Source organism: Acipenser ruthenus, chromosome 24 (assembly GCF_902713425.1).
Source record: "Acipenser ruthenus chromosome 24, fAciRut3.2 maternal haplotype, whole genome shotgun sequence".
Lineage (NCBI taxonomy): Eukaryota > Metazoa > Chordata > Actinopteri > Acipenseriformes > Acipenseridae > Acipenser > Acipenser ruthenus.
This window is the reverse complement of record NC_081212.1, coordinates 2,452,150-2,479,297: the sequence shown is the minus strand read 5'-3', so window position 1 is coordinate 2,479,297 and position 27,148 is coordinate 2,452,150. Positions and strand designations below refer to the sequence as shown.

Here is a 27,148-nt window from a genome sequence, read left to right as displayed (position 1 = left end):
TGCAAGTTCTGCAACATTTCCATTTCTTTAATAGAACATGGAGTGAACTTTGCATGGGAGTAAATGCTACTATATTTGGTTGTTTGTCTTTTTAATAATCTGTGTTTAAAATGTACGTATGCTACTTTCTGCTAGTGTTCCCCAAAGAACCAAAATAAATAGTGGGTTTGTGAATAGGAGAACTGCACAGACTGTCAGCATTTGTTAAGGTTCATGTCCTAAAGATAAGGACGATACAGATGTTCAGTTTCCCAGATATTACAAACAGGCCTGTAAATCGACTATTGTCCCAAACTTAAATGAAAGACATTCTCCATTGAAGGAACGTTCAGTTTAAAAGGGTGGGTTTCCATTTCACTGCCGTAGCCTGCCTCGCACAAAAAGGAGTCACGAAGGTCAGTACTGACAGGAAGGAACAAATAAGGAAACAAACAAAACCCCATCCCCAGCGGAGCAAGTGAATGCAGGGGGCTCATATTGCTACAGTTTAATTCCTTGGAAAGTTTCGCTCTAGATAGTATAGACCAGGGGAGGCCAAAGCTGGCTCTTCCAGTCCTGGTCTTTATTCCAACCCTGTTCTATAGTGTTTAACTGAACCAAGTAAACCTCCATCCAGACCCTGAAGTAGTTCATTATATCATCTGAACTCTTCCTGGAGTGGAATGGCCCACCAGAACTGTGATTGAACACCCCTGGTATAGACTGATCATTTCGATCAGGGGTATCCAATCCTGGTCCTGGAGGGCTGGTGTCCCTCCTGGTTTTTGTTCCAACTGTACCCTAAATTACTTAATTGGACCAATTAAGTGCTTATTGGAAGCTTAATTGGTACAATTAAGTAATTTAGGGTACAGCTGGAACAAAAACCAGGAGGGACAGCGGCCCTTCAGGACCAGGCTTGGAGACCCCTGATTTAGACAGTACTACATTACAGCAGTTCCTTAAAACTTACCCAGCTTGCTTGTTGTACTGCAAACATTTCCCAGGTAACAGCACTAGAGCTGATATTGACTACATGGGCTTATACAATAACAACTTTCTATGTAAACAACAAACGAAAAACCTTTCTGTAAATGGCTGTGGGAAACACCTTGAGGCTGCTGCTTCTCTGTTTCAGCATGACTAAACCTGCACAGGGACATGTTTGTGATTGATGCACCGCGCTGCTGCCAGGGTTTATGCAGTTTGATTTACACGCTGTCTTAAACACTGCGGCATCACGAGGGCTGCAGGGCAGGGTCAGGAACAGCTGACAGAAAAGAGAAGGGAGCGGGGGAACGGAGACACAGAGACAGAATACAGGAGGAACGCAAATTTACCACTAGGAACTTTTAAAAAACTTGACACCTCTATCCTAAAGCTTCAAATCTCATATTGCATGTAGGGCTGCAGCCTGTTTCAGAGTGAATCAAATGGCCATTATCTCTTAAGCCAGGAGGAACACAAGTTTACCACTAGGTCTTTATCATTACCACAAGCATTAAAATAAAGTGCATTTATCCAACATGTATTTTGGTATTGGTCCAAGACAGGAAAGTGCCAATTAATATCTTTTATTTGACTAATAAGAAAAATATGTATTTCCAAAAACCACAAGATGACGCTCACTTTTAGCATATCTAGACAAACATTATATTTCTGTACTCTGTTTACTTATTCATTCAGATGTTTGTAAATGCTCTGTGAGTTTCATGGGTTAACTCAGCCTGTTGATCCTCAGATGATGATATGCACATGACTGTCTGCAGTACAATCTGCACAAAGTGACTCATATAACCAGACCCCAACAGTGGTATTGTTATCCACTGTAGTATCTTGAGTAATTTTAGGGAAGTGCTGCAAGAGGACACATGACTACTGCAGTCCTGGACAGAACATGCTTTGACTTGCCAGTTCCTAGATGTTTTATTTTATTTATTACAATAACAAAAGTTTTGTATAAAATGCTCTTAAACACTGCAGCATAACACCATCAGCTGATCTACTCAACTCCAACCTTTCACACAGCAGCCCCATGCTCTAACCACTGAGCTACTCCAACCTACTACATTTCACACTGCAGTCCAGCACACTAACAGATTCAACCCCAATACCTTTCACACAGCAGCCCCATGCTCTAACCACTGAGATACTCAAAACCAGATGCTCTGAGCCAGCCAGGTCAGGTGTCAAACCTGCTAGCTTCCACTCTCCAGCCTATTCAGATGAGAAGTACTGCAGTCCCTCATCATCAATGATCCCCCAGACTGTATGAGTCAGCCTGCTGCGCTAGGAGCCCGTCTGCCTGTGAGGTGAGTCAGTGTAGGAGAGAGGAGGGCGTGAAACAGGTCTCTAGGGCTTTGAACACAGGGCTGCTAGGAAAGGTCTTTGAAGCACACAGAGCTTGTTCCTCAGCACTACACTTTCACTTCATTTTGTAGGATTAAAGTAAACCTTTTAAAAAACTTGACACCTCTATCCTAAAGCTTCAAATCTCATACTGCATGTAGGGCTGCAGCCTGTTTCAGAGTGAATCAAATGGTCATTATCTCTTAAGCCAGGCAGCTGGTAGCTTTGCTACAGACCAGCATCCTGCAGCGGGGTAAACAGTTGCTCCCATCCTACTGCAGACAGCCAGCTGTCAAGAAGCTGCCTTGTATGTGGGGGCCGGAAGAGACAGTGGTCAGCTGTAAAGCTCAGAAACATGAAAGGTTTAATAAGGAAGAAGGTTTTACAGTAAATCAACCAACTGCACTACCCTGACCACCTTATTGTTTAGCTTTATAAAAACAAGTTCTCTTAACTGGATTATGATCATGCAGCACAAAGGCAAGGTACTAAAACTAATAAAGAACAGGGACGTGGATTTCAAAATCTCAAAAGCTGTACTTTTCCTAAACCTGCCTGGAAGCCGCCTCCAGCTTTGCACTGCACTATGGAAGCTAAAATTAGAGGCAGATTGCAGAGTTGGGTGGGAGTGGGAGTTGGAGAGCTGCTCCAGTGAGCCCTGACTGACAGAACGGGCCACTGACAGCCTGTACTTAAACTGCAGGCAGGAGGCAGGGTAGGCTGCAAATTAATAGCACAATTTTAGAACCATTTGACTCAACAAGATGAATTCAGGATAATCAGCGTTCAAAAGAGTGGAGTTGAGTTGCTAAATAAAGTTTCATTACATTCTACACAGGAGAAGGCAAACCTTAGCCCTTCCTACCCAGGTCTTTCTTCCAGCCAGGTCCTTAATGATTTTAAGTGAATAGTTCCATTAATTATAACTATAACACATAGCATGGCTCTCCAGGACCGGAGTTAACCACCCCCACAGCTACTGTGAGTCTCAGGCAGACAAGGTGAGGCAGTACATCCACATCTTTACAACACTTCCCATAAACTGAGGTACAACTAATGGAAACTAAGACACGTGGTCAAACATTGGCGCACTACTTGACTTTCTTATAGTTTAAACAAAATACAGCCTACACCCAACCCCTGCCCAGGAGGTAAAACTAGAACACAGAAACTTTCTCGGCTTTCTAGCTAGAACTCAATGCATCACTAAGAGGCATTTACCCAAACTTTTGCCTACCTGATAAAAGGTATAGTTTTAGCCAGGGAAAATCAGGTGTAGGTGAAGTTGGCGCTTCCAGCGAAGGTCTTTGTTTCAACCATGTTCTTGCATCCAGATACTAAAGTAGTAAATTAATTTATTACACATATTAACCCTCTTGGTCCGGCACTGCCCATTCTGAACTAGTTAGATACAGGACCGGAGTGGGTCGAAGCACTACACTAGGAGGAGATAGGAGACGGGGCTAGCAGATGAAGGACCGCGAGGGTTAGCTCAGTGCTGTCACTGCTGCCTGGTATAAATATAGAACTCAGCCTCAAGTGATGGCAGTCTCTCCCCTGGAGAAAAGCCATTTATAGTTCAGGTTCTTGCTCAGCATGATGTCATAACTTTGCAGACTGTCGCCAAGGCAACAACATCCTACCACTGCAGTACCAGACAGGAGTTACGTCATTAACTTAACAACCACTACAGTGCTAGCTTCTCGTACCCTCTTCAAAATCAGCAGTTACTCCTGCATGTTATTTTATTTTTCTTCTATTTTAATTCACTCCATTATTCCATGTTGCGATATTTCAGTTCGGTGATGTTGTCAGGAACAGGTCATAATTTAAAAAGTGCTTAAACACCACCGCCCACCCCCTCCACCTCCACCTCCACCTCCTCATAATATTGTAAAACAAAACTCACAAATCTCACTTCGGGAAGAGGGTCAGGAGCAAGGCAGCAAAAAACGTACCAGGCTATTTGCTTACCAGGTGGCGAGTTGTTTGCATTGAGATACTGCAGTGTACTTACTCAAACACATCTGTCACGCAGATGTTGCAGCCCCATTTTCAGAGAAGACAACTGGATAAGAGCACAACAAACACTGTACTTCCAACAGGCTGACTTCAGAGTGCTTTAGCCTGAAATCAATTAACAGAGAAACTGTGACAGATAAGACAGGATTCACAGAAATTGATTTATTTTATTTTATTTTTAACTGGAGGAAAAGCATGTAGTAGTAAGGAGAAATGTAAACTATTTGCATATACACTAATGTCTGGCCACTTTTAGCTACGGTAGCAACACTGCTAGATTGCCCTCAAAAGAAGAATAATTCCCGCTAAGATCACATGCTTTGGCAGTTCACAGTTCTAAGCATGCCAGAGTGGAGGATGTGTAATTCTACACCAGGGAAATCCAAAACTAAGATGATGCAGAATACAAAACGACAACAAGGTTAAGGGTTAAAAAGCATCCGAATGACTTAATAACCCAGACTGTAATAACTTTCAATCTTGCTTTCCTGCTCAAGGCACGAGAATCGATCCCTGCTGAGGCCCTCATGTTTGAGAATGTCCTGAACACAGCAATTCACAGTGAACCAGCGCGGCTCCTGCGTCGTTATGGAATAAAAGAGATGCCACACAGTGTACTGTTAATGCAGGAAGCGGACTTCCCCAGATAAGCCGGTCAAATTAAAACCTAGCTTCCTGTAGCAGTTGCACAATAAACTACTCCAAAGGACATGGCCAGACACTTGGGAGCTCAGTACAACCTGAAAACTACCATTCGACTAAAATGGACAATAAATCAGTCAATTAACCAATACTAAGTCAAGAAAATATTTAGTGATGCTGCCACTTAACAGGAAGCTAGACAGGATAAGAGAGGGGCAGAGTATAATCAAGGTGACCCTTGCCGACATAGAATTTGTAGTTCCTAATTTAAGTAATTTGCTTGGGAACATCACTGGTTTTAGGAGAAAAAAAAAATCATAGCAAGGTGCAAGAAAGCCCAGAGAGAAGCACAGGTTACTCGATACATCTCTAGATTCTCATAATCTCAATAACATGTGCTAAAGAAAGTACTAACCAAGTTTCAAACATGTGAGAGTGTGACAGTGGGGAGATCACTGTGTAATGCCCTGAGCGGAGGCACAGAAGGTGGGTCAGTTCAGAATACCATTGAGTGATTCCAGCAATGCTATTCCGAATAGCCGTATCTAAAATACGGCTCTGGTATTGGGAATACTCTGTTTGCATGTCAGGAATTCCCATTCTGAATACAAATAGAACTGAGCATGCACTTAACACACTTGATAATGATTTACGTACAGTTGACAAAACGCACACACGGAGTGTTGCTTTCCCCCACAAATGTAATTCTGCGTAGAGGGGAGCTGATGGTTTGTTTAGTAATAAAAAGAGGGTAATATGATACAAATAATGTACTTGTAAACTTTTGATGAATATGTCATCATGTCTGTTTGTGAAAGAGTGGGTCAAACAATACAGTTTGACACTACAATTGAAACCTTTAGGATTCACTGGAATGTAAAACCAGCTCATTTGACAAACAAAACTGAATGACCCAGGCAGCCCCTATTGCAGGTAAAGTCTTAACGTCTTAAAACCAGCTGAAAGCCCCCCCCCCCCCTCACAGAATGTTTTTATTCTTCACTTGTTATTCAGGATATGCAAATATTTGAACCACAGCGCAACAGATATCCAAAACGCCTTCAACTGACGAGTGATAATATTGCTGGTGCTATGAAAGAAGGCAAGAAAACGGATCTTCACACTTCAGTTAGCACTGCTTTAACTATCCAACACATCCAAACCAGCAGCTGGTCCACAAAGGCAATTACAGCGTAAAGCATGTCAGCATCACTATTCAACCAGAGCGCTACTCTTCCTGCGCAAGAGGGCCTTTCATTACAAGCTAATATTCAACAGTACAGCACTATCCCGGTTTAAAGGCTTATCTTAGTCTTCACCTAAATCTTTACAGGGTTATATTAGTTCATTGCTATTTCTATTACAGTCAAGACAGAGGGTATTCATCCCACTGACAAGAACACAGGACAGAAAACAAATTAAACACAATCAAGAGAAAATCAGATTCAATTCAAAAGTAAACTGTAAAACCCAGTGCTTAAAACACCGGAGCAGAGCTTGTGATTTTAGCCATGCTCCAACTGGCAAGTCCAGCTTCAAAGGGAACGGTCAGGCCTGTTTTGCGTTGCACTCCTTGTTAAAACAGACATAGGTTATGTTTCACTTGAGGGGATAACAGATAGAGTGACACACATTATACTGCTTTGCTTACCAATAGTTTAAACCAACCTCTTACTAGCTTTAACATTACCAGACCCCCCCCCTCCCCCCTTTAGTGTCCCAATGTTCTTCACCTGTTTTAAACAGTCATTCAAGATATGCAAATACTTCAAATACAGGGCTTTAAATAAACTGTGGCGCTCTAGCGGCTTTGACGCAGGTCACATGGTCGGATAGCAGCTTGACCACTGGCATGAGATTTAGCTGCAACACCTGAAGATATTAGGACCAGCAACTTTTCAGCAGCAGCAACTTTTCATCTATAGCCTTTTCTTTGAATATCTGCACATTTCACAGCTGATAACAAGCAAATAACAAGAACATCTACAACAGTATGGGGGGGGGGGGGGGGGGGCAGTATGTTTCTAGCACCAAGATAAGAAAATAGATTTCAAAACCTTGATGGTATGCTTTCAATAAAATACCTGTGGCAATAAAACCACATTCCCAATGCTCCAAAACTACCAGTAAATGAAAAACGATGTCAATTTCTATTTTGCCATGAGGGTACTTACAAGAAGAGCTGGGTCTGTCAGTCATTAACTAAGGCGGCCCCGCCAAACAAGAAAAGTTTGAAGTTTTGATTTCAATTTGGAACAGCAGTTTTGATTCCAGGAGCTGCTCCTCTATTTAGGATGTCATACTGTATCATTGAGGCTGAAGGCCACTGCACCCTCTCTCTCTGCGATTTCAATGGGAAAGAGAATTTACTGACAGACATCTTGTGCAAGACAACCGCCAAGTCTCTGACCAGGAGATATGCATTCTCCAGGGACAACAATTCAGTGCTTTGCAATTTTTACAAGATTTTTCCAAGACAGTCCTGGTGGTAACTGGGCATAAACTGTGGCTGTCATTGGCGTTTCTAGATTTACTCTAAGGAAGGAAAGAGGGAGGTGGTGTGGGGTTGTCAGGTCATCCATCCTCCTTTCGTTTTTAATAACTTTAGTTAAGATTAAAATTGCGATTGCTATTCTGTCTGTCACTATACTCGCCCCAAGAGAATGATGACAAGCAGCAGCAATGCCCTGTGGCAACGCAGTCCACAATAAATTACAACAGGAGCCAAAGCAACTCCTCCTGCCAGATGTATAGGCCACATTGATATGAGTATGTGTCAAATATACCTATAGATTGCATGACATTGCAAAAAAATGTTTCACAGAAAAGAACCCTTTTTAGCATCAGTACAGTATAAAATACCAGCTCATCGGCCTTTGAATTTACTTTGCCGCTGGCACAATCAGCTGGGGGTATTGTGTTATTTTTTTTTTTCTCAAGTCATGTAAAAACCCACCGCTTTCCCACATACTAGAAGCAGCAAGCGAGAACATACATGACGTAGAAAGCCGTGACCCAACAGTAGCTGCACCAAAACGATGCCCACAGTATTGTGGAATCCGCGACCACATGGGTCATCACGGGATTCGAATGCAAGTAGCTATCAGAAGTTAGGATGGGATGCTTCCCATGCTGTGTGTCTTCTGTTTCAGATCCAGCCACATTATTAGGAGGGTCCCTAGTTATGTATGTATTTCCACTGCATGCAGGCCACAACTGTGTACCGATAATAAGCAATGTTATGCTCAGTCTTACTCCAGTAGGAGTTAAAAAAACAAACAAAAGCGTTTATTTAACAAAGATTCAATGACAAGGTCTAGGAGGGGCAAGAATGACGATTTCCCAAATAAAAGGAAGGGGGGCTGGGGTGGTGTGCGGGGCATCGCGTCGTGGTACCAAAAAATCAAAACACTCACACACACAGACGCTATACGCTTCTTTTTAGTTTGCTGCATGTTAATAATAGTGAGAAAAACAGCATTCCCTTGCCATGACACGGGGGGCAGGCAAGGAGGGAGTGGTTTAAAAATATAGATTTTTTGTTGCGGGTTGCTTATTTAAAAAAAACAAAAACACAAACATTTTCAATCTTTTGAGCCAGTTTTTTTTTTTTATGTACTTCGTTATCAAAAAGTAAATATATCCCTGACTGAAATAATTGTATCCATGCGAGGGAAACAGGCACACACACGCAGCTTGTATGCTGTTGCAATGCACCAAAAATTATGGAATGTGGGACACACCAAAAACAAGTGCAACAGCGATACACAATCTACTGTTTCCACAGTCTCGTCCTTTAAACTCGGCACTGCTGCAGAAAACATGACATTCCAAACCCCTACACCTATCACTACTGACGTGTCGGGTTTTTTAAATATATAAATATACAGAAAAACACACATCTATATAACACTGAAACACTTACCCGTCCCAGAGGCCAGGGTTAAAGGGAAGAAAAGTTACCCCGGTATCCAGGCAAAACTGAACGATACAAGGGAAGAGACGGGAACCGAAACGCGGTTTTTATTAACGCCAAACGTGATTATTGTGTGTTATTGTTGGTAAAGCGAGGCGTTATTGATGTTTAATGTGTGTAAACTCCTCCCCGACAGCCCACTCGGGTCAGGCTCGCTCTCTCTCTCTCCCTTCCAGCAGTCAGTCCCAAAGATGGCGGCGGTACGATTCACCTCCTCCCTCCTGACAAACACGGGGGGGAAAAACACGGAGAAACACTCTGTAGAACACCCGCAAACTAACCCGTGGCGACTCCCTTCCTTCAGCCCGGGGCTCTGCTCTGTCTCTGGGTGTGTTATTCGGCGGGTCTGTGTCGTTTTAACGTGCTTTTGAGTGAGTTTTCTGCCCTTCGTCCGTCTCTCCGTACAGCCCCAAGCTCCGCTCCCTCCCGCTGACCGAATCCTACTGGCTGCAGCGCGCTGACTGCAGGCGGCGCGGCCAAGTCCCGCGGGGCGGGAACATCGCGAGACGGAGCGGGGCTGAGGGGGAGACCGGCGCTAACAGTGCGGGTTATAAAACTGCACTCAAATAAATAAACACACGCACCGCTATAATAACCGCAGCATAACTCCACAACGTGTTATAAGCAAAAACAGTTAACTTGGGCGAGGCCGGCATTCAAAGCACCTTTAACCAATAAAACCTATCAATTAATTACATCTTTTTTTGTGGTCTGTTTTGAAATACTGTAAATGCATTTAAAACCGTTTTGCTTCCCCGCCTCCAAAGCGCACCTGTGCTTAGCTTATGGCAAAGCCTGATATGTTGCATTTCACATGTGTTGCATATACTGTACACATATCACAACCTGCCAGTTTATTCCCGCTATCTATGAAATACATGTATAACACAGTATGGCGAGTATAGAAACTCAAGTTAAGAATTCGAGATGCAGCACCTCATATGTGTTTAAATTTCTACCACTGAATGTAGAAGCTTTTTTTTGGCTCACAAAATAACACAGTGGCAAAGGGGTGCGGAGAAATGCAGCAGTTCCAGTATACAGAGAGACAGGAGAGGAGTTTGAGGCATGGTTCAGGGTGCTATGCACTAAGATCACTGACAGAGAGACTGTGATACAGTGGTTGCGTCGGGAGTATGTGGGGGAGGGAGGCCCTGCCCTGGCTCTAGGGTGGGAGGCCCTGCCCTGGCTCCAGGAGGGCTGTGCGGGGCTGTACAGGAAGCCCAGCAGGGCGTGTGAGATTCGGAGAGGCAGATCAGATCTCAAAGACTCTTTCTTCCTTGTTACTGGAAGCACGTCTTAAGAGCTTCTGGGAACTTAGAAAATGTTTTTTTTTTTTTTTGAAAAGCAATTAGCAACAAACCCAGAGAGACAGTTCATACATCGACAGCTTAGAAAGAGAAGGAATATGCATAGCAATTAAAGTCAATGCAAATGCTTCTGTATATCTATTTGCCTGTCTGCGTCTGTCTTTCTCTGTGTCTCTGTGTCACTGTGCTCTCAGTCCCTTTATAAAAAGGATATACTGTACATGGCAGATTGCTATGGACAGTAAATGCCCGCCCATCCTGTCTGTGCCTCACCCCTCTCTGGGTACGTTTACGTTTGACTGTAGAAATAATGTCAAATCCTCAAAGAGCAGAGTAACTATCGGTATGAAATATCCTACAGTGTTGTCCAAAAACACAATAGTTTCCCCACCTACAGTGTATAATACTATAGACAACTAATGGGATTCTGAACAGTACTATATTATTTTGGCATGGTTACTTTGTAGTTAATGGAGTTGTATTTTTGAGTATATCTAAAAAATAACAATATGAAAGTACATGCATGTAAAAGGGAGAGTCAGCAGAGTTCAAGCGGATTTTTAAAAGAAAACAACATTCTGATAAGAAGAGGCGGGGGTGACTGTGGACCTGTCTCCCAGCATCACCCTCCGCCCATTAAGCAGACACATTCTATTCCCAGCTGCAGCTGCCCAATGGTGGCAGTGATTCAACAGCAGGCACTCCTCATTGGCCATCGGCCAGCTGCCTCACACCAATGAGAAGACAGGAGGCTTCGTCCTGTATCCAGGCGAACAGAAAACTTAATGAAGCAATGTTATGAATGGGGGTAGCAGCATGCGGGTTCTACTGCCATAGAAGCAATCTTTTTTTTTAATGCAAAAGCAACCTATTTTTAATTCTTTTAAAGAGCCAGCGTCCCTTTTTTAATTTGATACAGTCTACTGTGGCTCTCCTCTAATGCAGCATCGCAATACTAAGGTCAGGCAATTACATCACCCTAATTGATATGATGTGCTGTGGATTTAGCACCCAGCTGTGGATCTCCAGTCAGAAACTCGTGAAATCTGCTTTGTTGAATGACTTCTTTTCCCCCAGTCGCTGTGTCTCTGCTAAGTTCTGAATCTTGCTGTGAAAGTCTGTCCGAAAGCAATGCCAACCAGAGCAACACAAAGACACAGTGCTGGTGCTCTCTGTTTAATAGATTCAGAAAACAAAAATAGACATTGAGAAATAAACACCAGAGTTGTGGCTCAGGCCTTGTCTTGCGTGTTGACAATATTATCCAGTCTCAATCTGCCCCTACATAGCGTACAAAGAATTAATTCAAGTACTAGTTGGCATTTTACAAGCAAAACAACTCTCTGGGTGGCTTAGTTGGTAGAGCATTGGACTCTGATGTGCAGGGTAGTAAGTTCAAGTCCCACATGAGGCACAAGTGTTAATCCCTCATTTTCAAAACTATTGTTTAATTCACTTTATGGACCTCTAAGGTTTGGCTTTGAAATGATAAACCAAGTTGACAATCACAGCTTATCCCCAGGTCCACATCACAGAATGTAATAATGTGTTTCACGCAGCAGGCATACCAGATGGCTGGCTAGCTCTGTTGTCATGGACTCTGATTCCCAGGTTAGTGGGTTCAAACCCCATGTTAGGGGCATGTGTTTTCTTTTCATTTTCAAATACTTTGCCTGTTTTACAAAACTGGATAAGGTGTCAGTGCTTAAGCATAATAATATTATAAATAGGCTGATGTAAGATCTTATATGCAATGCTAGACTCTCGCATGGAGCCAAGTGGTGCAGTGGGATAATTCACTAGCATGCTGCACTGTTTGACTACAGAATCCAGGTGATTTCTTCATTTTCAAAGACTTGGTTCATTTACCTTGGTGTCAATAAAAAAGCAAGCTCCGGAGTATAAGGATTAGCCCACTGCAGCACCAGCTCCCACGCAAAAGCTGTGTTTCACACTGACAATAAGGTAAATGAAGCAAGTCTTTGAAAGTAAAGGAAGGAATCATCTGCATTTCATCCCAGTCCCCCAAGGAGAAACAGCACAGAATACTAGTGAAGTAGCCCACTGTGCCACCTCACTTCCATGGAAGAGCTTGCTTTTTCACTGACTATACGCTGGCTTCCATAGGACCGTCTTTTTTATATGGTGTCCCTGGTCAAGCTGTAGAATCTGAAGCTGCGCAGCAGAAATAATTCCACTTCTAGCAGGGTTGACGTTTTGCAGTTTCTTAGTGCTGAAACACTAAACGTTGGATTCAAAGTGAAGTATTACTGCTGAAACAACATGAGCGACAATCCTTCCTAAATCGGCAAAGCTAGCTCTGTTTAGGTGTCAGCATGCCTTAGCATTGGTGTTGGTGACCAAAGCAGAAGAATGACCTTGATTTACTGTCACTGCCTGAGTGAGGTGAGCTGTGTCAACACGTTCCTTTTCTTTCTGCAGGATTGAGAAAGGGGTCTCAAGATTCGGGGAAAGGAAATGGAAGATTCTCATGGAAATCTACCCCTTTAGAAGGACAGCTGTAATGATCAAGGACAGGTGCAGGACCATGCAAAGGATAAACATGGCTTAAAGTAGTAGTTTAAAGATTTAAAAATAAAGGTTATGCTGTATTCTTCTGTATCTGTACCTGCGACTGTTGCTGGGTTATTCAGAATAAACAGAGTAAGCATGTTAGTGTGTGTCGTTGTTTATGTATATATACCCATGTGGGGCTTGTTATTGTTAATATTATTATAAAGTCTGTTTACTACACCTGTAATACTGCTTCGCAGAAACCTCTTCCAAGATACAGCTTTGCCTTCTTTCGGAGCCGCATGGTGGCGCAGACAGGGTAATAGCACACTGACCCCGGAAGCATTCACTTTGTGAAACCGCTCTATATACCCCGGAGCGTGAAAAATGGCTGGCGGTGCAGAGCAGCAGCAGGCTCACAGAGCCGGGGTGTTAAAACAGAAAAACAAGCACCACAAACACGGCAAACACCGGACTAAGGGCGAGATCGAGCGGGAGAATAAAGGTAAGGGCCCGGCAGAGGGTGACGGCGAGAGATTTAGCAGAGAAGTGTCTGAGACTTCAGCAGGCTGGATTGACGGGCACACGTGTGCACAGGGAACACGTGGGTTTAAATGGCTAGTTGTGCTACTGATTTTAGTTTGTGGTGCTGGACATAATAATAAAAATCTGTTTTTGTTTCTTGACATCCCTATTGGCTCTAGATATATAGTTTCAGTAGTCAAAACACAGTACGGTCAGTCAGTATTGTAAACCTTTTTTTCTGAACAAATAATATCCACAGGAGCTCATGTATACTGTTTAACAAAACCGAAGGATATTCAAAATTAATACTTTACTTCTGGCAAACAATCAACAGACACATGACGCTATAGGGACAGGCTGGTGTCGAGATAGTTTTTAGTTCCAAACTGGGATTCCAATAGAACGGGCAAGCCCTGGCATGTCTACGTCAAAAGCTGGATGCTGTATACGGGCTGCCAACTCGTGACCATGTGTAGTTAGAGCTAAGGTCTTGTTGGAGTCAGTTTATCATTTTCAGAAAAAAACTAAAAAAACAAAACAAAACCACAAGACCTAGACCACTGAGTACAGGGCTGGAAATCAGACTCCTATTGCATAGCAGTTTCACCCATTCCAGGTTTTACTACGAGCTTGATTAGTCGCAGTGTATAGGTAACAAACTCAGGTGTGTCTTGTTAATCTCATAAGAAAATCTTGAATGGATCAAACAACTATGCAATGGGAGTCTTATTTATGTCCCTGAAGTATAACAAGCTCAGGCATGACTGAAGAACTGGAATGGGTATGTGGCTGTAGTCAGCTGTCATGTGTTAATATAAAGGCAACTCTTACAGAGGTCTGGGCAGCACCTCTCTATTATGAAGCCCTACTGTCACAGCTGTTTCCTCTCCTCTCCTCTCCTCTCCTCTCCTCTCCTCGCTGTCTGTGTGTTGGGTTTGCAGGACGGGTATCTGTGAAGACTCTCAGTAAGAAGCAGAAGAAGGAGCAGAGGAAGCAGGACCGCAGACACAAAGCCAGCCAGCTCCGCAGAAACAAGAAGGACACTGTGAGTCACGCTGTCTGCAAGTCTGTGTGGGAGATACTGGGGGCTGTGCCGCAGTGTGGATTTAAACGGGGTCTGTGTGTCCAGTTAGAAATAACTGCCATGTATGTGTGTGAGTACAACTGGATGTTGAGAGTGTGTCCCATCATGGACATTTCAAAGTCTTTTTGCCATCAGTGTGGATTGGCTGGACTATGTGTCTGACTTTCTGCTCCTCTGTGTCAATGTGTCCTTGTTTGCCTGCCTGTTCTGCCCCAGTAGGGGTTAAAAAGAATTGATTGCGTAGCAGAGGGAGCTATCCCCCTTTTCATTAAAGCAACACATGCAGTTCTGTGAAGACTACACGCAGCTGTTGTTAAAGCCCACGTGGCTCCTCTTTCTCTGTCTGTCTCCAGGTCCTCACAGAGAAGAGGCAGCTGGGCAGTAAAGACGGACCCCCACACCTTGTGGCGGTGATCACACTGCATGCTGGGATCGACGCCCAGAATGCCCTGCAGCTGCTCCGGAGTGCTGAGATGGGATCGGTGTACGAGGGCGCCGGGGGAGGGGACAGTTTCGGGCTCGTCCTGCCACGATTCAAGCAGAGATTAGTCTTCATCAAACCCAACGCAGGTAAAGAACAGAGATTAGTCTTCATCAAACCCAGCGCAGGTAAAGAATAGAGATTAGTCTTCATCAAACCCAGCGCAGGTAAAGAACAGAGATTAGTCTTCATCAAACCCAGTGCAGGTAAAGAACAGAGATTAGTCTTCATCAAACCCAGCGCAGGTAAAGAACAGAGATTAGCCTTCATCAAACCCAGAGCAGGTAAAGAACAGAGATTAGCCTTCATCAAACCCAGCGCAGGTAAAGAACAGAGATTAGCCTTCATCAAACCCAGAGCAGGTAAAGAACAGAGATTAGTCTTCATCAAACCCAGCGCAGGTAAAGAACAGAGATTAGCCTTCATCAAACCCAGCGCAGGTAAAGAACAGAGATTAGCCTTCATCAAACCCAGCGCAGGTAAAGAACAGAGATTAGCCTTCATCAAACCCAGCGCAGGTAAAGAACAGAGATTAGTCTTCATCAAAACCAGCGCAGGTAAAGAACAGAGATTAGTCTTCATCAAAACCAGCGCAGGTAAAGAACAGAGATTAGCCTTCATCAAACCCAGCGCAGGTAAAGAACAGAGATTAGTCTTCATCAAACCCAGCGCAGGTAAAGAACAGAGATTAGCCTTCATCAAACCCAGCGCAGGTAAAGAACAGAGATTAGTCTTCATCAAACCCAGCGCAGGTAAAGAACAGAGATTAGTCTTCATCAAACCCAGTGCAGGTAAAGAACAGAGATTAGTCTTCATCAAAACCAGCGCAGGTAAAGAACAGAGATTAGTCTTCATCAAACCCAGCGCAGGTAAAGAACAGAGATTAGTCTTCATCAAACCCAGCGCAGGTAAAGAACAGAGATTAGTCTTCATCAAAACCAGCGCAGGTAAAGAACAGAGATTAGTCTTCATCAAACCCAGCGCAGGTAAAGAACAGAGATTAGCCTTCATCAAATCCAGTGCAGGTAAAGAACAGAGATTAGTCTTCATCAAACCCAGCGCAGGTAAAGAACAGAGATTAGCCTTCATCAAACCCAGTGCAGGTAAAGAACAGAGATTAGTCTTCATCAAACCCAACGCAGGTAAAGAACAGAGATTAGCCTTCATCAAACCCAGCGCAGGTAAAGAACAGAGATTAGTCTTCATCAAACCCAACGCAGGTAAAGAACAGAGATTAGTCTTCATCAAACCCAGTGCAGGTAAAGAACAGAGATTAGCCTTCATCAAACCCAGCGCAGGTAAAGAACAGAGATTAGCCTTCATCAAACCCAGCGCAGGTAAAGAACAGAGATTAGCCTTCATCAAACCCAGCGCAGGTAAAGAACAGAGATTAGTCTTCATCAAACCCAGCGCAGGTAAAGAACAGAGATTAGTCTTCATCAAACCCAGCGCAGGTAAAGAACAGAGATTAGCCTTCATCAAACCCAGCGCAGGTAAAGCGCCATCTTTGTAAAGGGCAATAGCTTTTACGCGTTTCAGAATATCGTTGTCCTGTACTGAATATAGTTGTACTGTACTGTACTGAATATAGTTGTACTGTACTGTTCTGAGCTCTTGTGAATTTCTCTATTCTCTTCAGGGGGAATTCAATTAAACAGTTATGAGTCTCGTGTAGGTCTAATAGTGTTCGAATGACCTCAGACAGAATCATACCTGTGTGAACAAGCTTTAGACTGGTGCTTTATATGGAAATCCCAGTGGCGAGTAACTGGACTGTTGGTGTGTTTCCTGGCCCTATGGGTCCTGCGCTGGTAGGGGTAGTCTGTTTTTGTTCGACTCCACAGAGCAACGACGGTCCTGTTGCTTTATATAATACTTCATTCAGTGGGCACTGTTCTACCATAGAGCACAGTGTTGATTCCTCTGGTCTCTCTGCAGCGGACCTGCATGCTGTACTGGACCTGGCGAAGGTTGTGGATACCCTGCTGTTTGTGTTGGACCCCACAGAGGGATGGGACAGCTACGGGGATTACTGCCTGTCCTGCCTCTTCGCACAGGGGCTGCCCAGCCACGGTATGGACCGATATAATGCATACATTCAAACGTATTCACAGGAGACTTGTGAGAGTGGAACTCATTTCATAAATCTCTACAGTTTAATTCTTTAAAGCTCTGTCTGGTACCGTCCTACACTCTTCAGTTTGCATGCCTTACATTCGAGTAGTCTGCTATAGTCCTTCCCTCTTCCACTGAGCTGCTCCCTGATTGGTGCTCTGTTCCTGTCTTCCCCCACAGTGCTGGTGACTCAGGGGATCTCGGAGCTGTCTGTAAAGAAGCGCACGGAGGCTCGGCGCGCTCTGTGCCGCGTGACGGAGTCTCGGTTCCCGGAGGCTCGGCTCTTCAGCCTCGACTCTGCCCCGGACTCCGCCCTGCTGCTGCGCCACCTGGCCTCTCAGAAGCAGCGGCGGCTGGCGTTCCGCTCGCGCAGGCCCTATCTGCTGGCACAGAGCGCCTGCTTTGAACCCGGGCCCGGCCCGCTGGGCACCCTGCGCGTCTCAGGGTACGTCCGCGGCAGAGCGCTCGACGTCAACCGGCTCGTCCACATCGTGGGGCACGGAGACTTCCAGATGAGCCAGATTGATGCCCCCCGTGACCCCCTGCCCATGGCGGCCAGGGGCACGAGAGGGGGCGACATGGACATGCAGGTAGAGTACAGAGGACAATCACACTCGGGGTGGGGCACACTTGTAGGTGAGCTGGGGTACGCGTGGTTATTAGTAAGCACTAACGCAGCTCTGTGTTTGCTCCCCGCAGGAGGGGGATGATGAGGTGAGGATGCTGATGAGGGCAGACCCCTCACGGCAGGAGAGCCTGCAGACGGAGGCAGAGCTCGACCCCATGGAGGGGGAGCAGACCTGGCCGTCCGAGAGCGAGCTGAAAGAGGCGGAAGGTGAGGGGTCAGGGTTCACAGCGGAGGGGTGGTGGTTGCCTGTATTTTTACTGCTCATGGGTGTTCCTCTGCAGCCCTCTTGCACAGCACTGATGTGTTTGCCTGAATCTCTGCAAACATGGTGGGCAGGCAAACCAGTTGAAAAACTCTCCAGCTGCTACCAAGCAACACAGTAGGGTTGGAAATGACAAGATACTAGCCCAGTAGGGAAGCTGGGCTGCTGTCTCAGTAATCCTTTGCAGGTGGGGGACTGAGATCCAGTGGGGTACAGGGTTTCTGCGTTTTAGTATCTCTGTGCCTGTGTCTGACTGCATTGCCTTCCCGTCTCTCAGAAGCCCTGAAGCAGCGAAAGGTGGCACGGAAGGTGCCTAAGGGGACATCAGACTACCAGGCTTCCTGGATCATGGAGAGGGAAGGAGAGAGCGAGGGAGAGGAGGAGGAGGGGGAGAGCAGCGACGAGGAGGAGGAGGGGGACGACAGGATGGAGGAGCAAGAGGATTTCATGGAGGAGATCGACTCCCAGGTACTGCTTCTGATCAGTGTAGCACACGAAGCCCGTGAAACACTTTTTAGGTGAACTGAAGCAGTTGTCAGAATGTGAATAGTTGCAATATCTGAACATATCAGGGAAAGGAATAAGACTCCCATTGCAGAGCAGCTTCACCCACTCCTGGTCTCGGTATGATGCTTTTGTTAGTTTGATTTGTGGTATTTTAATAAGAGTCATCACTGATGCCATTTCACCCCAGCAGGCAGGGCTCACTTTCAAGCCCCACATCTCTTAACAAGCAGTCGCGTAGAAGCAAACAAGACGTTATGAAACGCCGGGACGTTTATTTTCAGAGTTTTATATCAACACATCGGACCTTCACCTTCGACCTGTCCGGTTACTTCTTTCATGTCCACATTTTTAGTTTTTTGTTTGTATCCAGCACCTTGGCACCTTGCATCCGCTGGCTGCTCTATTGTTCAGCATGGCTACGTGACCACCAAATGTGCCGTTTCTTAGAATGTATTTATTTTCTTTAATCGTGCTTCCATCGCACAGGAGTTGGAGGCACTTTGAACAATAGTGTTTTGAGTGGATTCCCTTGAGGATCGGGGGAAGCTTTTATTCCTGCTAATAGTGGCAGCTTCCTGGTCGTTGTCACTGTTGTAACAAATGTTGAAAAAAAAAAAAAAAAAGTGCTTGATCTACAGTTTAAGGGGTCATCACAGCGTTGTTTGACAGAACGTGGTAATAACTTGGCTTTAGAGCACAGAGATCTTTAAAAAAAAAAAACACACCCACACACACACAGCATCGAATTGCTATTCTAATTTTAAGATTAAAAACCGCTCGGGGTGCTCTTGATGGCGTACGGATTGGGAGAGGATTGGGAAATGTGCTGCAGCTGTTAACCCTCACCCCCGTTCCTCTCTCGCAATCAGGACGGTGATGTGAGCGAGGAGGAGGAGGAGGAGGAGGATGTAGAGGAGTGTGAGACGCTGACGGAGAGCGGGCGAGACGATCATTACGATGAGAAGATCGACGTGCAGGAGGAGAGGGAGATGGTGGAGCGGTATAGGCAGGCGCGATCCGACCAGATGTTCCCAGATGAGGTGGACACGCCCCTGGACATTTCCGCCAGGGTCAGGTATGTCCGGAGCACGCTCATGCACGCACACACATGCACAGACACACGCTGTATGAGTGAGCGATTCAAAAAATAAAAGAAAAAAGGATGAGGATGGTAATAATAATATAATGCAGTGCTACTCAATTCTGTCCCTCGAGATGCATTCCAGTCCAGGTCTTTATTCCAACCAGGTCTTAAAATAGTTAAATGCCTCTTAGTGGGTTCAGTGAACTATTTTAGAACCTGCTTGGGGTAAAAACCTGGACTGGACTATACTGGACTGGGTCTCCAGGGCCAGAATTGAGTACCACTGATATAATGGGTACTAATGTTATCAAAATACATACTGATAGCATGGTCTCTGCTACATAATCACACTAACTCTTCATAGGGATTTATTTCCAGTTAGTCCAAACCAAGTAAATGTTATGTAATATATAAACGACAAAACATTTTAAAAACTGTGCTTAACACTGTCATTTGCTCTGGTGGTGGTGGTGGTGTGTTTTGTTTTATATGGGATCCCCTCCATGGGTTTATAGTGTTAGAAATACCTGTCACTTGTTGTTCTCTCAATATAAAGCCTGGTCCTTTTCCAGGCTTCAGAGTGGATGGCTCTCATGTGGCTGCTTATGTGTCTTATCCTCCTCCCCTTTCCAGGTTCCAGCGGTATCGAGGGCTGAAGAGTTTCCGCACCTCCCCCTGGGACCCCAAGGAGAATCTGCCGCGGGACTACAGCCGGATCTTCCAGTTCCAGAACTTCGAGCGCACCCGCAAGCGTGTGTTCACTGAGGCCGAGGAGGAGGGGCAGGAGGGGGCTATGGTAATGCACTGCAGCCCATTCCAGAGAGGACTCCTGTAACAATAACCAGCGCTGCACAATCAGGCTGCTGTGTGCTGTTACTTCATAAGCAGCAAGAAAAGCACATTGAAAAGAAACCAGATTCAGTTGTGTTTTTAAGCGTAGCGTTGTTGAGTGTTTAATAATTTTGCCCTGGATAAGGGCGTCTGCTAAGAAATAAATAATAATAAATAAATAATTGCTAGATTATGCTGTTTACCAGGTCCAGATATGCATCAGAGCTTTAGATTTATTTACTTCAGGTCCTGTATACAGGTGTACAGTACTGCTTCATGGTTGTGACTCGGATCTCTCTCTTGTCTCTTGCAGGTGGGCTGGTATGTGACAGTCCATATCAAGGAAGTCCCGCCCTCAGTCATGGAGCATTTCCAGCGAGGCAGGCCATTGGTCCTAGTCTCCCTACTGCCTCATGAACAGAGGGTACGACTTCTCAACCTCTATTCCATTCCAGGGGGCTCTCAACCCAGTCCTCACCGCATTCCGAACCATTCCTTTTCAATCGGCACTGTTTTCCGGTGCACTTAAACAGGACTTCGGAAAGTCTGTTACAAAACTTTTAAATAGTCTGCAACTGCAAGGATTGCCCTGTGCATCAGACTATAACTTAAAAGGAAAAAAAGAGGACCCTGCATGAAACGTAAAAGTTGCCTCGTGTGACTTCCGTTAGAGAACAAGGGTTGAGAACGCCTGACTTGGCTTTCTGAGTTACGATCATCTCTCTGGCTGAGTGCAGATGCATTTCTTCTCATTACCTGACTTGTCATTGCCTCTCTCTCCCTCTAGATGTCGGTAGTGCACATGTTGGTGCGGAGACACCCTGGGAACACCGAGCCAATCAAATCGAAGGAGGAACTGGTGTTCCAATGTGGGTTCCGTCGGTTCCGAGCGTCGCCGATCTTCTCCCAGCACACCTCGGGTAAGCTTGGATTAGACACAAACCATGCACCGGCAGCTCTTATGCTGCTAATGTACTCCAGTAGAGGTTCTGTGTTTACAGCATATAGGCATACAAAGTGGACCCTGTTTGTTTTTAATACTGTATTCATTCTGTTGCTGCCCCCCAGGAGACAAGCACAAACTGGAGCGGTTTCTGAGGCCGAACACCCCTATAGTGGTGTCAGTGTACGCACCCATCACCTTCCCTACTGCAGGAGTGCTGGTCTTCAAACAGAGAGCCAACGGTGAGGAATGATGCTATTCCAGGGCTGGAAGAAAGACTCCTATTGCATAGCAGTTTCACCCATTCCAGGTTTTACTACAAGCTTGATTAGCCACAGGTGTGTCTCGGGAATGGCTCAAACTGCTGTGCAATGGGAGTCAAACTGAGAGAGTCTTTGTGTGTATCTGTGTGCATGTCTTGTGACTGCGTGTGTATCTGTATGTGTGTCTGTGCATCTAAATATGACTGTATGTGTGTCTTGTGGGTGTCTGCGTTTAAATCTGTATGGATCTGTGCATGTATCTGTGTGTCTGAACGCCCCCCTGTCCCCTCTCTACAGGAATGCAGGACTTGGTGGCGACAGGCTCCTTGCTGAAGGTGGACCCTGACCGTGTGATAGTGAAGAGGATTGTGCTCAGCGGACACCCCTTCAAAATCCTGCGCAAGACCGCCGTGGTGCGCTACATGTTCTTCAACAGAGGTGAGAGCGGAGGGGCTGGCTTCACTGTCATCGCAAACACACAGCACTGCAGTACTGTACAGGGAAAAGAACCATTTCAATTCAAAATACAACGTCAGGTTTAAACTTCTTAAACTTGTTCTCTCCCTGCAGAGGACGTGCTGTGGTTCAAACCGGTGGAGCTGAGGACTAAATGGGGCAGACGGGGACACATCAAGGAGGCGCTCGGTAAGTGGGATTTATAGATCACCCGTTTCAAAGATGTTTGCTCGCATGTGTGTTTATTTGTTTTTTTAGCAATGAAAGACAGTGTTCCAGATCCAGCCATTGCCTACCAGGTAGAACCGCTCCAGATTCTAATATAAACTTTATAGTGTTTAGCTCATGCCTTCATCGGTGTCTGATTGATTGAGTTTTTTACTCAATGGGGGATGTTTAGGGGGGATGCAATGCAGGGGAAGATCCAGCAGTGGTTGATCCTGGCAGGGTGAAGGTTGGTCAAGTTTTAAATTGAATCTTAGGTTTTAAGTGCTATACAGGAAGAGTCTTATTTCCATCCATGTACAACACTCAGATTAATAAATTAATGCATCTTTTGTGCGGGACAATAAGCAGTCAGGGCACTCCAGCCTGGAACGGCTCAAACGAGTCAAGCTGCTCTGCAAGTGAAGGCTGAACTCATCCCCACCAGATCAGAAGATCTTTGTTTGCTTACCTAGGTGAAGGTTAGTTAGTCTGGGAATCTCCTTTGTGATTTGCATGACCGTAACCAGCCTCTCGTTTTCCCCAGGTACTCACGGCCACATGAAGTGTGTGTTTGACAACCAGCTGCCCTCCCAGGACACGATCCTCATGCACCTCTACAAGCGGGTGTACCCCCACTGGACGTTCGACCCGCACGTCCCCGAGCCAGCCAGCTGGGTGAAGAACGAGGCTGTGGTCAACCCTGAGGAGATCGAAATGGAGTAGAGAGAGAGGAGGGGGAGGGGGGTGATCAACACTGAGTGAACAGACCACACACCCACACTGCTAGACTGATTTAAAAAGAAAAAAACACATACTGAACAATCCCAGTGCTCTGCCCCCTGCTGCCAGGGAGAGTGAACTACATTGTTGCATACTTTGTTTTGATGCGTTAATTAGCAGAGTTCGGTAGCACCTATCAGTCCTGCTCCCTCACCACCCCCAATTTTCATTGCAGTTCTTTAATGGGAATGATATGAGATGCATTAACCCACTGGTTAATATTAGTTCAGTCCCTGGTTCAGTTTGCATACAGCTGTAGTTACAGACTGTTCATGTCTTTCATTTCAACTAATGGAGAACAGTTCAGGTTGTAAAATACATGCAGTTCAGTTCTCCAGGAGAACCGGTGCAGAACTGATGGATTTGTGGATCAGATTGCTGTGGAACGGGAGTTTCTTGTTGCCGCTGCTGAAGTGAAGGAGCGAAGGTTTGAGTGACGTTTCTGTTCATCGCACGCAAAAGCGTGAAGGCTTCAGTTTGCCTTGAAAGTCCTGACCGATAGGTGTGGCACAAGGCACTGGATCTGCACAAACGAAATAAAAACGACCTAGACGCCACTTGTTTGAACCTCTTTACAGAAATTGTTTTGATGTGTGTGAATGTGTTTTCAGGATATTAAATGATTTCATTTGATTGCAGTGTTTGTCATAAAGAAAGACACAGTGGCGCAGGCTCCAGTCACCATGTGAGCCTCCCCACAACGCAGCTCCATGGGCCGGTCATTGCACCTCTATAGTGATCGTTCCCTCAGCACAGCTATGCCATTCTCTCACGTCTGAGACTGTCCAGCTCAGAGCTGTATTATCAATGCATGTGGATGAACTGTCTGTATAGAGAGCACCAAACTCACTTGAGAAATGTAAGTGTTCTGTACAGGGAGGGCTACTGAATAAACCTTCCATACAAACTGCACCTGTATGCACCCAACACCCAACACCCTTTATTTCTGTCCTTCACAGAACTGTCCTGTTAAATGCAGAACAGGGCTTCATCCCCCAGTCCTGGAGTTCCATATGTTCTCCACTAGGTGACAGACTTGCTTCAGTTCAGGAAAGAGAAGGAGCCCTGCAGTCTAAACTTCCCTCGGATTGCGTTACGATGAATGCTTTCAACGACCCAAGAGCTCACATCAGTGTCTCTTTAAAAGATTTAATGTGACCTAAGTGGGGGGGAAAGGTGGCCTTATAACCCACGATTTAGTGAAACAAAAGAAAACGGAAAGTTACGGAAAAAAATCTAATAACATCTGTCAACCCGCAGTTGAACTTTGTACAGAGGTGAATAATCTGCTGCTGGTCTGAAACTCTGTTGCACTCAGTTGGAAATCTGGTGAGGTTATAAAGTGGCTTTACCAGCACAGAGGTCACCTGAGAGACCTGAACACAAAAGGGAACTCAAGAATAGATTCATATGCAAACTGTTCTGCACTAAAGTATAAATGTAGAAAATATTCCTGAGTAACATCTGTAATTGCTTTGATACAAGTAACAAAGGCAATCAATTCAAATATATTTCAAAGTGATTCCATGCGCAGTTAAGTCAGTTTAAATTAGTTTCTAACCTTGTGCCAGTCCTGGGGGCCAGTGGGCTGCATTGCGGCCGTACAGTAAGCAGTCTCCAGCAGGGAAGGGATTAACGCAGCCTGGGGCTTGGAATGCCTAAGGTTCCCGTTTGCCACATTAAGCAGGGTTTGGAGGTCTAATCGGTAAAATATTTTTTTCCGTTGGATAGAGTGCTGATGCGGTGGGTGAGAGTTCTGCCTGCTTTTATGGATAGCAGATGTGGCACTCCGGGTTTGGCACGGCACGCATCTCCAGATCCCTGAGCCAGTCTGGGTGGCACCGGGGTCAAAAGTTCACAGGCCCACCGATGAGTAATTAAAGCTGCTCTAATGGAACGGATCGGGGGTCTCAGATCAGACAGAGAAACGACTGGCTCAGCAGAATGAATGCACACAAGTCCGCTGCCATTTGCTTAACCCTTCGGTTCATTTATTTTTAAAGCTGCTTCTGAGATGGTCCTTTCCAGGAGCCGCAAGCAAAGCTTAATTTAGGGTATCAATGTCATTGAAATTCCTTTTTTCTTTAAAATGTAACTCTGCGAATCTTATAACGGAGGTGCCCCCTCCTACCCAAACCATTACTACAGATTACACAACATTCAAACAAGCATCTAGCGGTCTGAGACAGTCCATTCTGCTGGCTACAGTGTTACACAATGTGGAAGTAGAAGTAGTTCTTAACAACAGAAGTTTTTGTACTTTGCATAATTTTAAAAGCCCCTAAACTCCAGGGTGGCCCTCGTCTTACACTGGGTTGGGACCCATTGATTAAACCAATCTTACCAGCTCCTGTATGGCTTTGTTGCGGAGTTTGGGAGCATGCAGAAAAGAAAAGAAAAAAAAAACACAACAAAAGGATCTGATGACAAATTTCTTTTGTGCGTCCCTTGGGGCTTGTTTGTCAGGTTCTTAAATGACTTGGAACCCCAGACTTATTCCTAATGCTTGGCTGATTCAAGCGCTGCGTCTTGATTGCTCTGGGAGAATCCACTCATACCAAATAAATGTTCCCAAAGGGCACAATACAAGCATGTCAAATTATATTAAATACAGCATTTCATATTGAAACATTCTGAAGAGTAATTCTTACATTGTAACTTCAGAGGCAGACTGCCAAATGTATGCATGTGTATCAGTGTGTGATACGGGGCGGTCTGTCACTGGGGGCGCGACATGCAGATTCAGGTTTACTTCCACTTCATATAATATAAAAGCTCAATTAGCCTGTGCTAAAAAGTCTAGTTCAAACTGGGCCCAAACTCGATATTTAAAACTTTTATTATGACTTTGCAGTAACTTTCACAGGGAGGATCAACACTTGCTGCTCTGCAATGTGAATTGTGAATTTAATTTAAAATGAAGTTTCTGGGGTAAGTTTTGTCTGGTGGCCCTACACTTTTTATTTGGGAGAAAAGTCTTTCCTGCCTCTTTTGAAGTCCCTGCAGTCTGCTCAACAGGACCTCCAGCAGCACCTCTGATTGAACCCGGGCCTATTCCCCAGTGCCCCCCGCCACCCCTCCCAAATCTTTCCTGGGGCTCTGCCAAGCCTGAGGTCCTCGGATGGAGACAGGGAGCGAGCGGCAAGGGCCCGAACCATTCCAAACCACAGCTGCCTTTCCCTGGAATCCACTGCCAGCTGGGCTGGTGCGCTGCTCCTCTGCGATTAATCAGGAAGCTTTCTCGGTCAGGAGGGAAAATTAAAGCGGCTTCAGAGAGAGGGAGAGAAGGGGGCGGCGAGACCTCCCAATAGAGCTGATGAGTTCACCGAGTGAGAGTGGAGGAGGACAGGGGGGTAGGCAGACAGGCAGGCAAACTGAGGGTCTGTTTCACAGATTGTAACTAATCCCCAAGAATGAGAGAGGTCAGGCTGTTTCCTAGATGGGAGGCCTGGGTAATGATTTTTTTGTCTGTTTAACCATAACTCAGTTATTAAATAAATAAGATTCAGAGATATTTTATATATATATATATATATATATATATATATATATAATTTATTATGAGCTGAGGGAGGTTGTGTGGCTCAGTGGTTAGGCATGAGGACTGGGAAGCAGTGTTGCCCTAGTAGTTAAAGATGACTGTGGTCTTGTGGGTACTGATGAGGGAATTGTATGGCCGGGCCAGGCCTGGCTGTAATGGCTAACGCTGATGGAGTGGACAGCAATATATTGCTGTTGTACAAGCTGCCCGTCCGTCTCTGACCTCGCTGCTATCCAGGGGGGAGTGACCACCCCCCCACGCCGAGCATGCATCTGTTTGATGACATCACTATGAGAACATGGCAGCCTCTCTCGCCCTGCTTCCTGTCCCTGTGATGTCACAGCATATGGTTTTCAGAAAAAGTCAAGCCGGAGAAGTGATTGAGAGGGAGGAAAGGCAGCTCTTTCCATCTCTGCCATGTGTACCTCTGTATGGGGGTGGAATGCAGGGAGCCTGGGGAATAGCACTCACTCCTGCAGCTAATGGGAAAGGATCGGCTTGCCATGTGTGTCCCAGACTGGGGCTAGGCTCGGTCAGCCAGCCCACATGGCAGCCTTAACACCAGCTCCAACCTGGGGCCCAAGCCTTAACCCCCGACGAGCGCAACCAAGCATCTGCAATGCAGAGTTTCCATGAGGATTGAAAAAAC

At 45.4% G+C, this 27,148-nt stretch overlaps 2 protein-coding genes across 5 annotated transcripts in view; one reads left to right on the top strand and one right to left on the bottom strand.

Annotated features, from left to right (window-relative positions):
- Positions 1 to 9,524, bottom strand: part of LOC117430541 (serine/threonine-protein kinase TAO1) — a 32,493-nt gene extending 22,969 nt beyond the window's left edge. For 2 of the 4 annotated variants that reach the window (XM_058997944.1, XM_058997947.1), the window contains exon 1: positions 8,918 to 9,524. The gene's annotated coding sequence lies outside the window, so the exon portion shown is untranslated. Of the gene's footprint in view, positions 1 to 4,345; positions 4,363 to 8,917 lie in introns of those variants that run through there. The other 2 variants (XM_058997946.1, XM_058997945.1) reach the window with 2 other exon arrangements.
- Positions 9,525 to 13,056: 3,532 nt separating this feature from the next.
- On the top strand, positions 13,057 to 23,591 carry LOC117429568 (pre-rRNA-processing protein TSR1 homolog). The gene is made up of 15 exons (XM_034049225.3): positions 13,057 to 13,297; positions 14,259 to 14,362; positions 14,755 to 14,971; positions 16,821 to 16,955; positions 17,178 to 17,587; positions 17,697 to 17,832; positions 18,165 to 18,355; positions 19,264 to 19,469; positions 20,112 to 20,274; positions 20,623 to 20,733; positions 21,097 to 21,229; positions 21,378 to 21,494; positions 21,813 to 21,953; positions 22,086 to 22,160; positions 22,723 to 23,591. Exons 1-15 carry the CDS (start codon positions 13,180 to 13,182, stop codon positions 22,899 to 22,901), a joined length of 2,436 nt encoding a protein of 811 aa, XP_033905116.3. The 5' UTR covers positions 13,057 to 13,179; the 3' UTR covers positions 22,902 to 23,591.
- The last annotated feature ends 3,557 nt before the right edge of the window (positions 23,592 to 27,148 follow it).

Bases quoted from the DNA above. Each gene is read 5' to 3' on its own strand.
- LOC117429568 (XM_034049225.3), top strand. From the start codon at position 13,180: ATGGCTGGCGGTGCAGAGCAGCAGCAGGCTCACAGAGCCGGGGTGTTA. The intron at 20,734-21,096 runs GTACGACTTCTC...CTCTCCCTCTAG, and splicing joins TACTGCCTCATGAACAGAGG to ATGTCGGTAGTGCACATGTT. The intron at 21,954-22,085 runs GTGAGAGCGGAG...CTCTCCCTGCAG, and splicing joins CTACATGTTCTTCAACAGAG to AGGACGTGCTGTGGTTCAAA.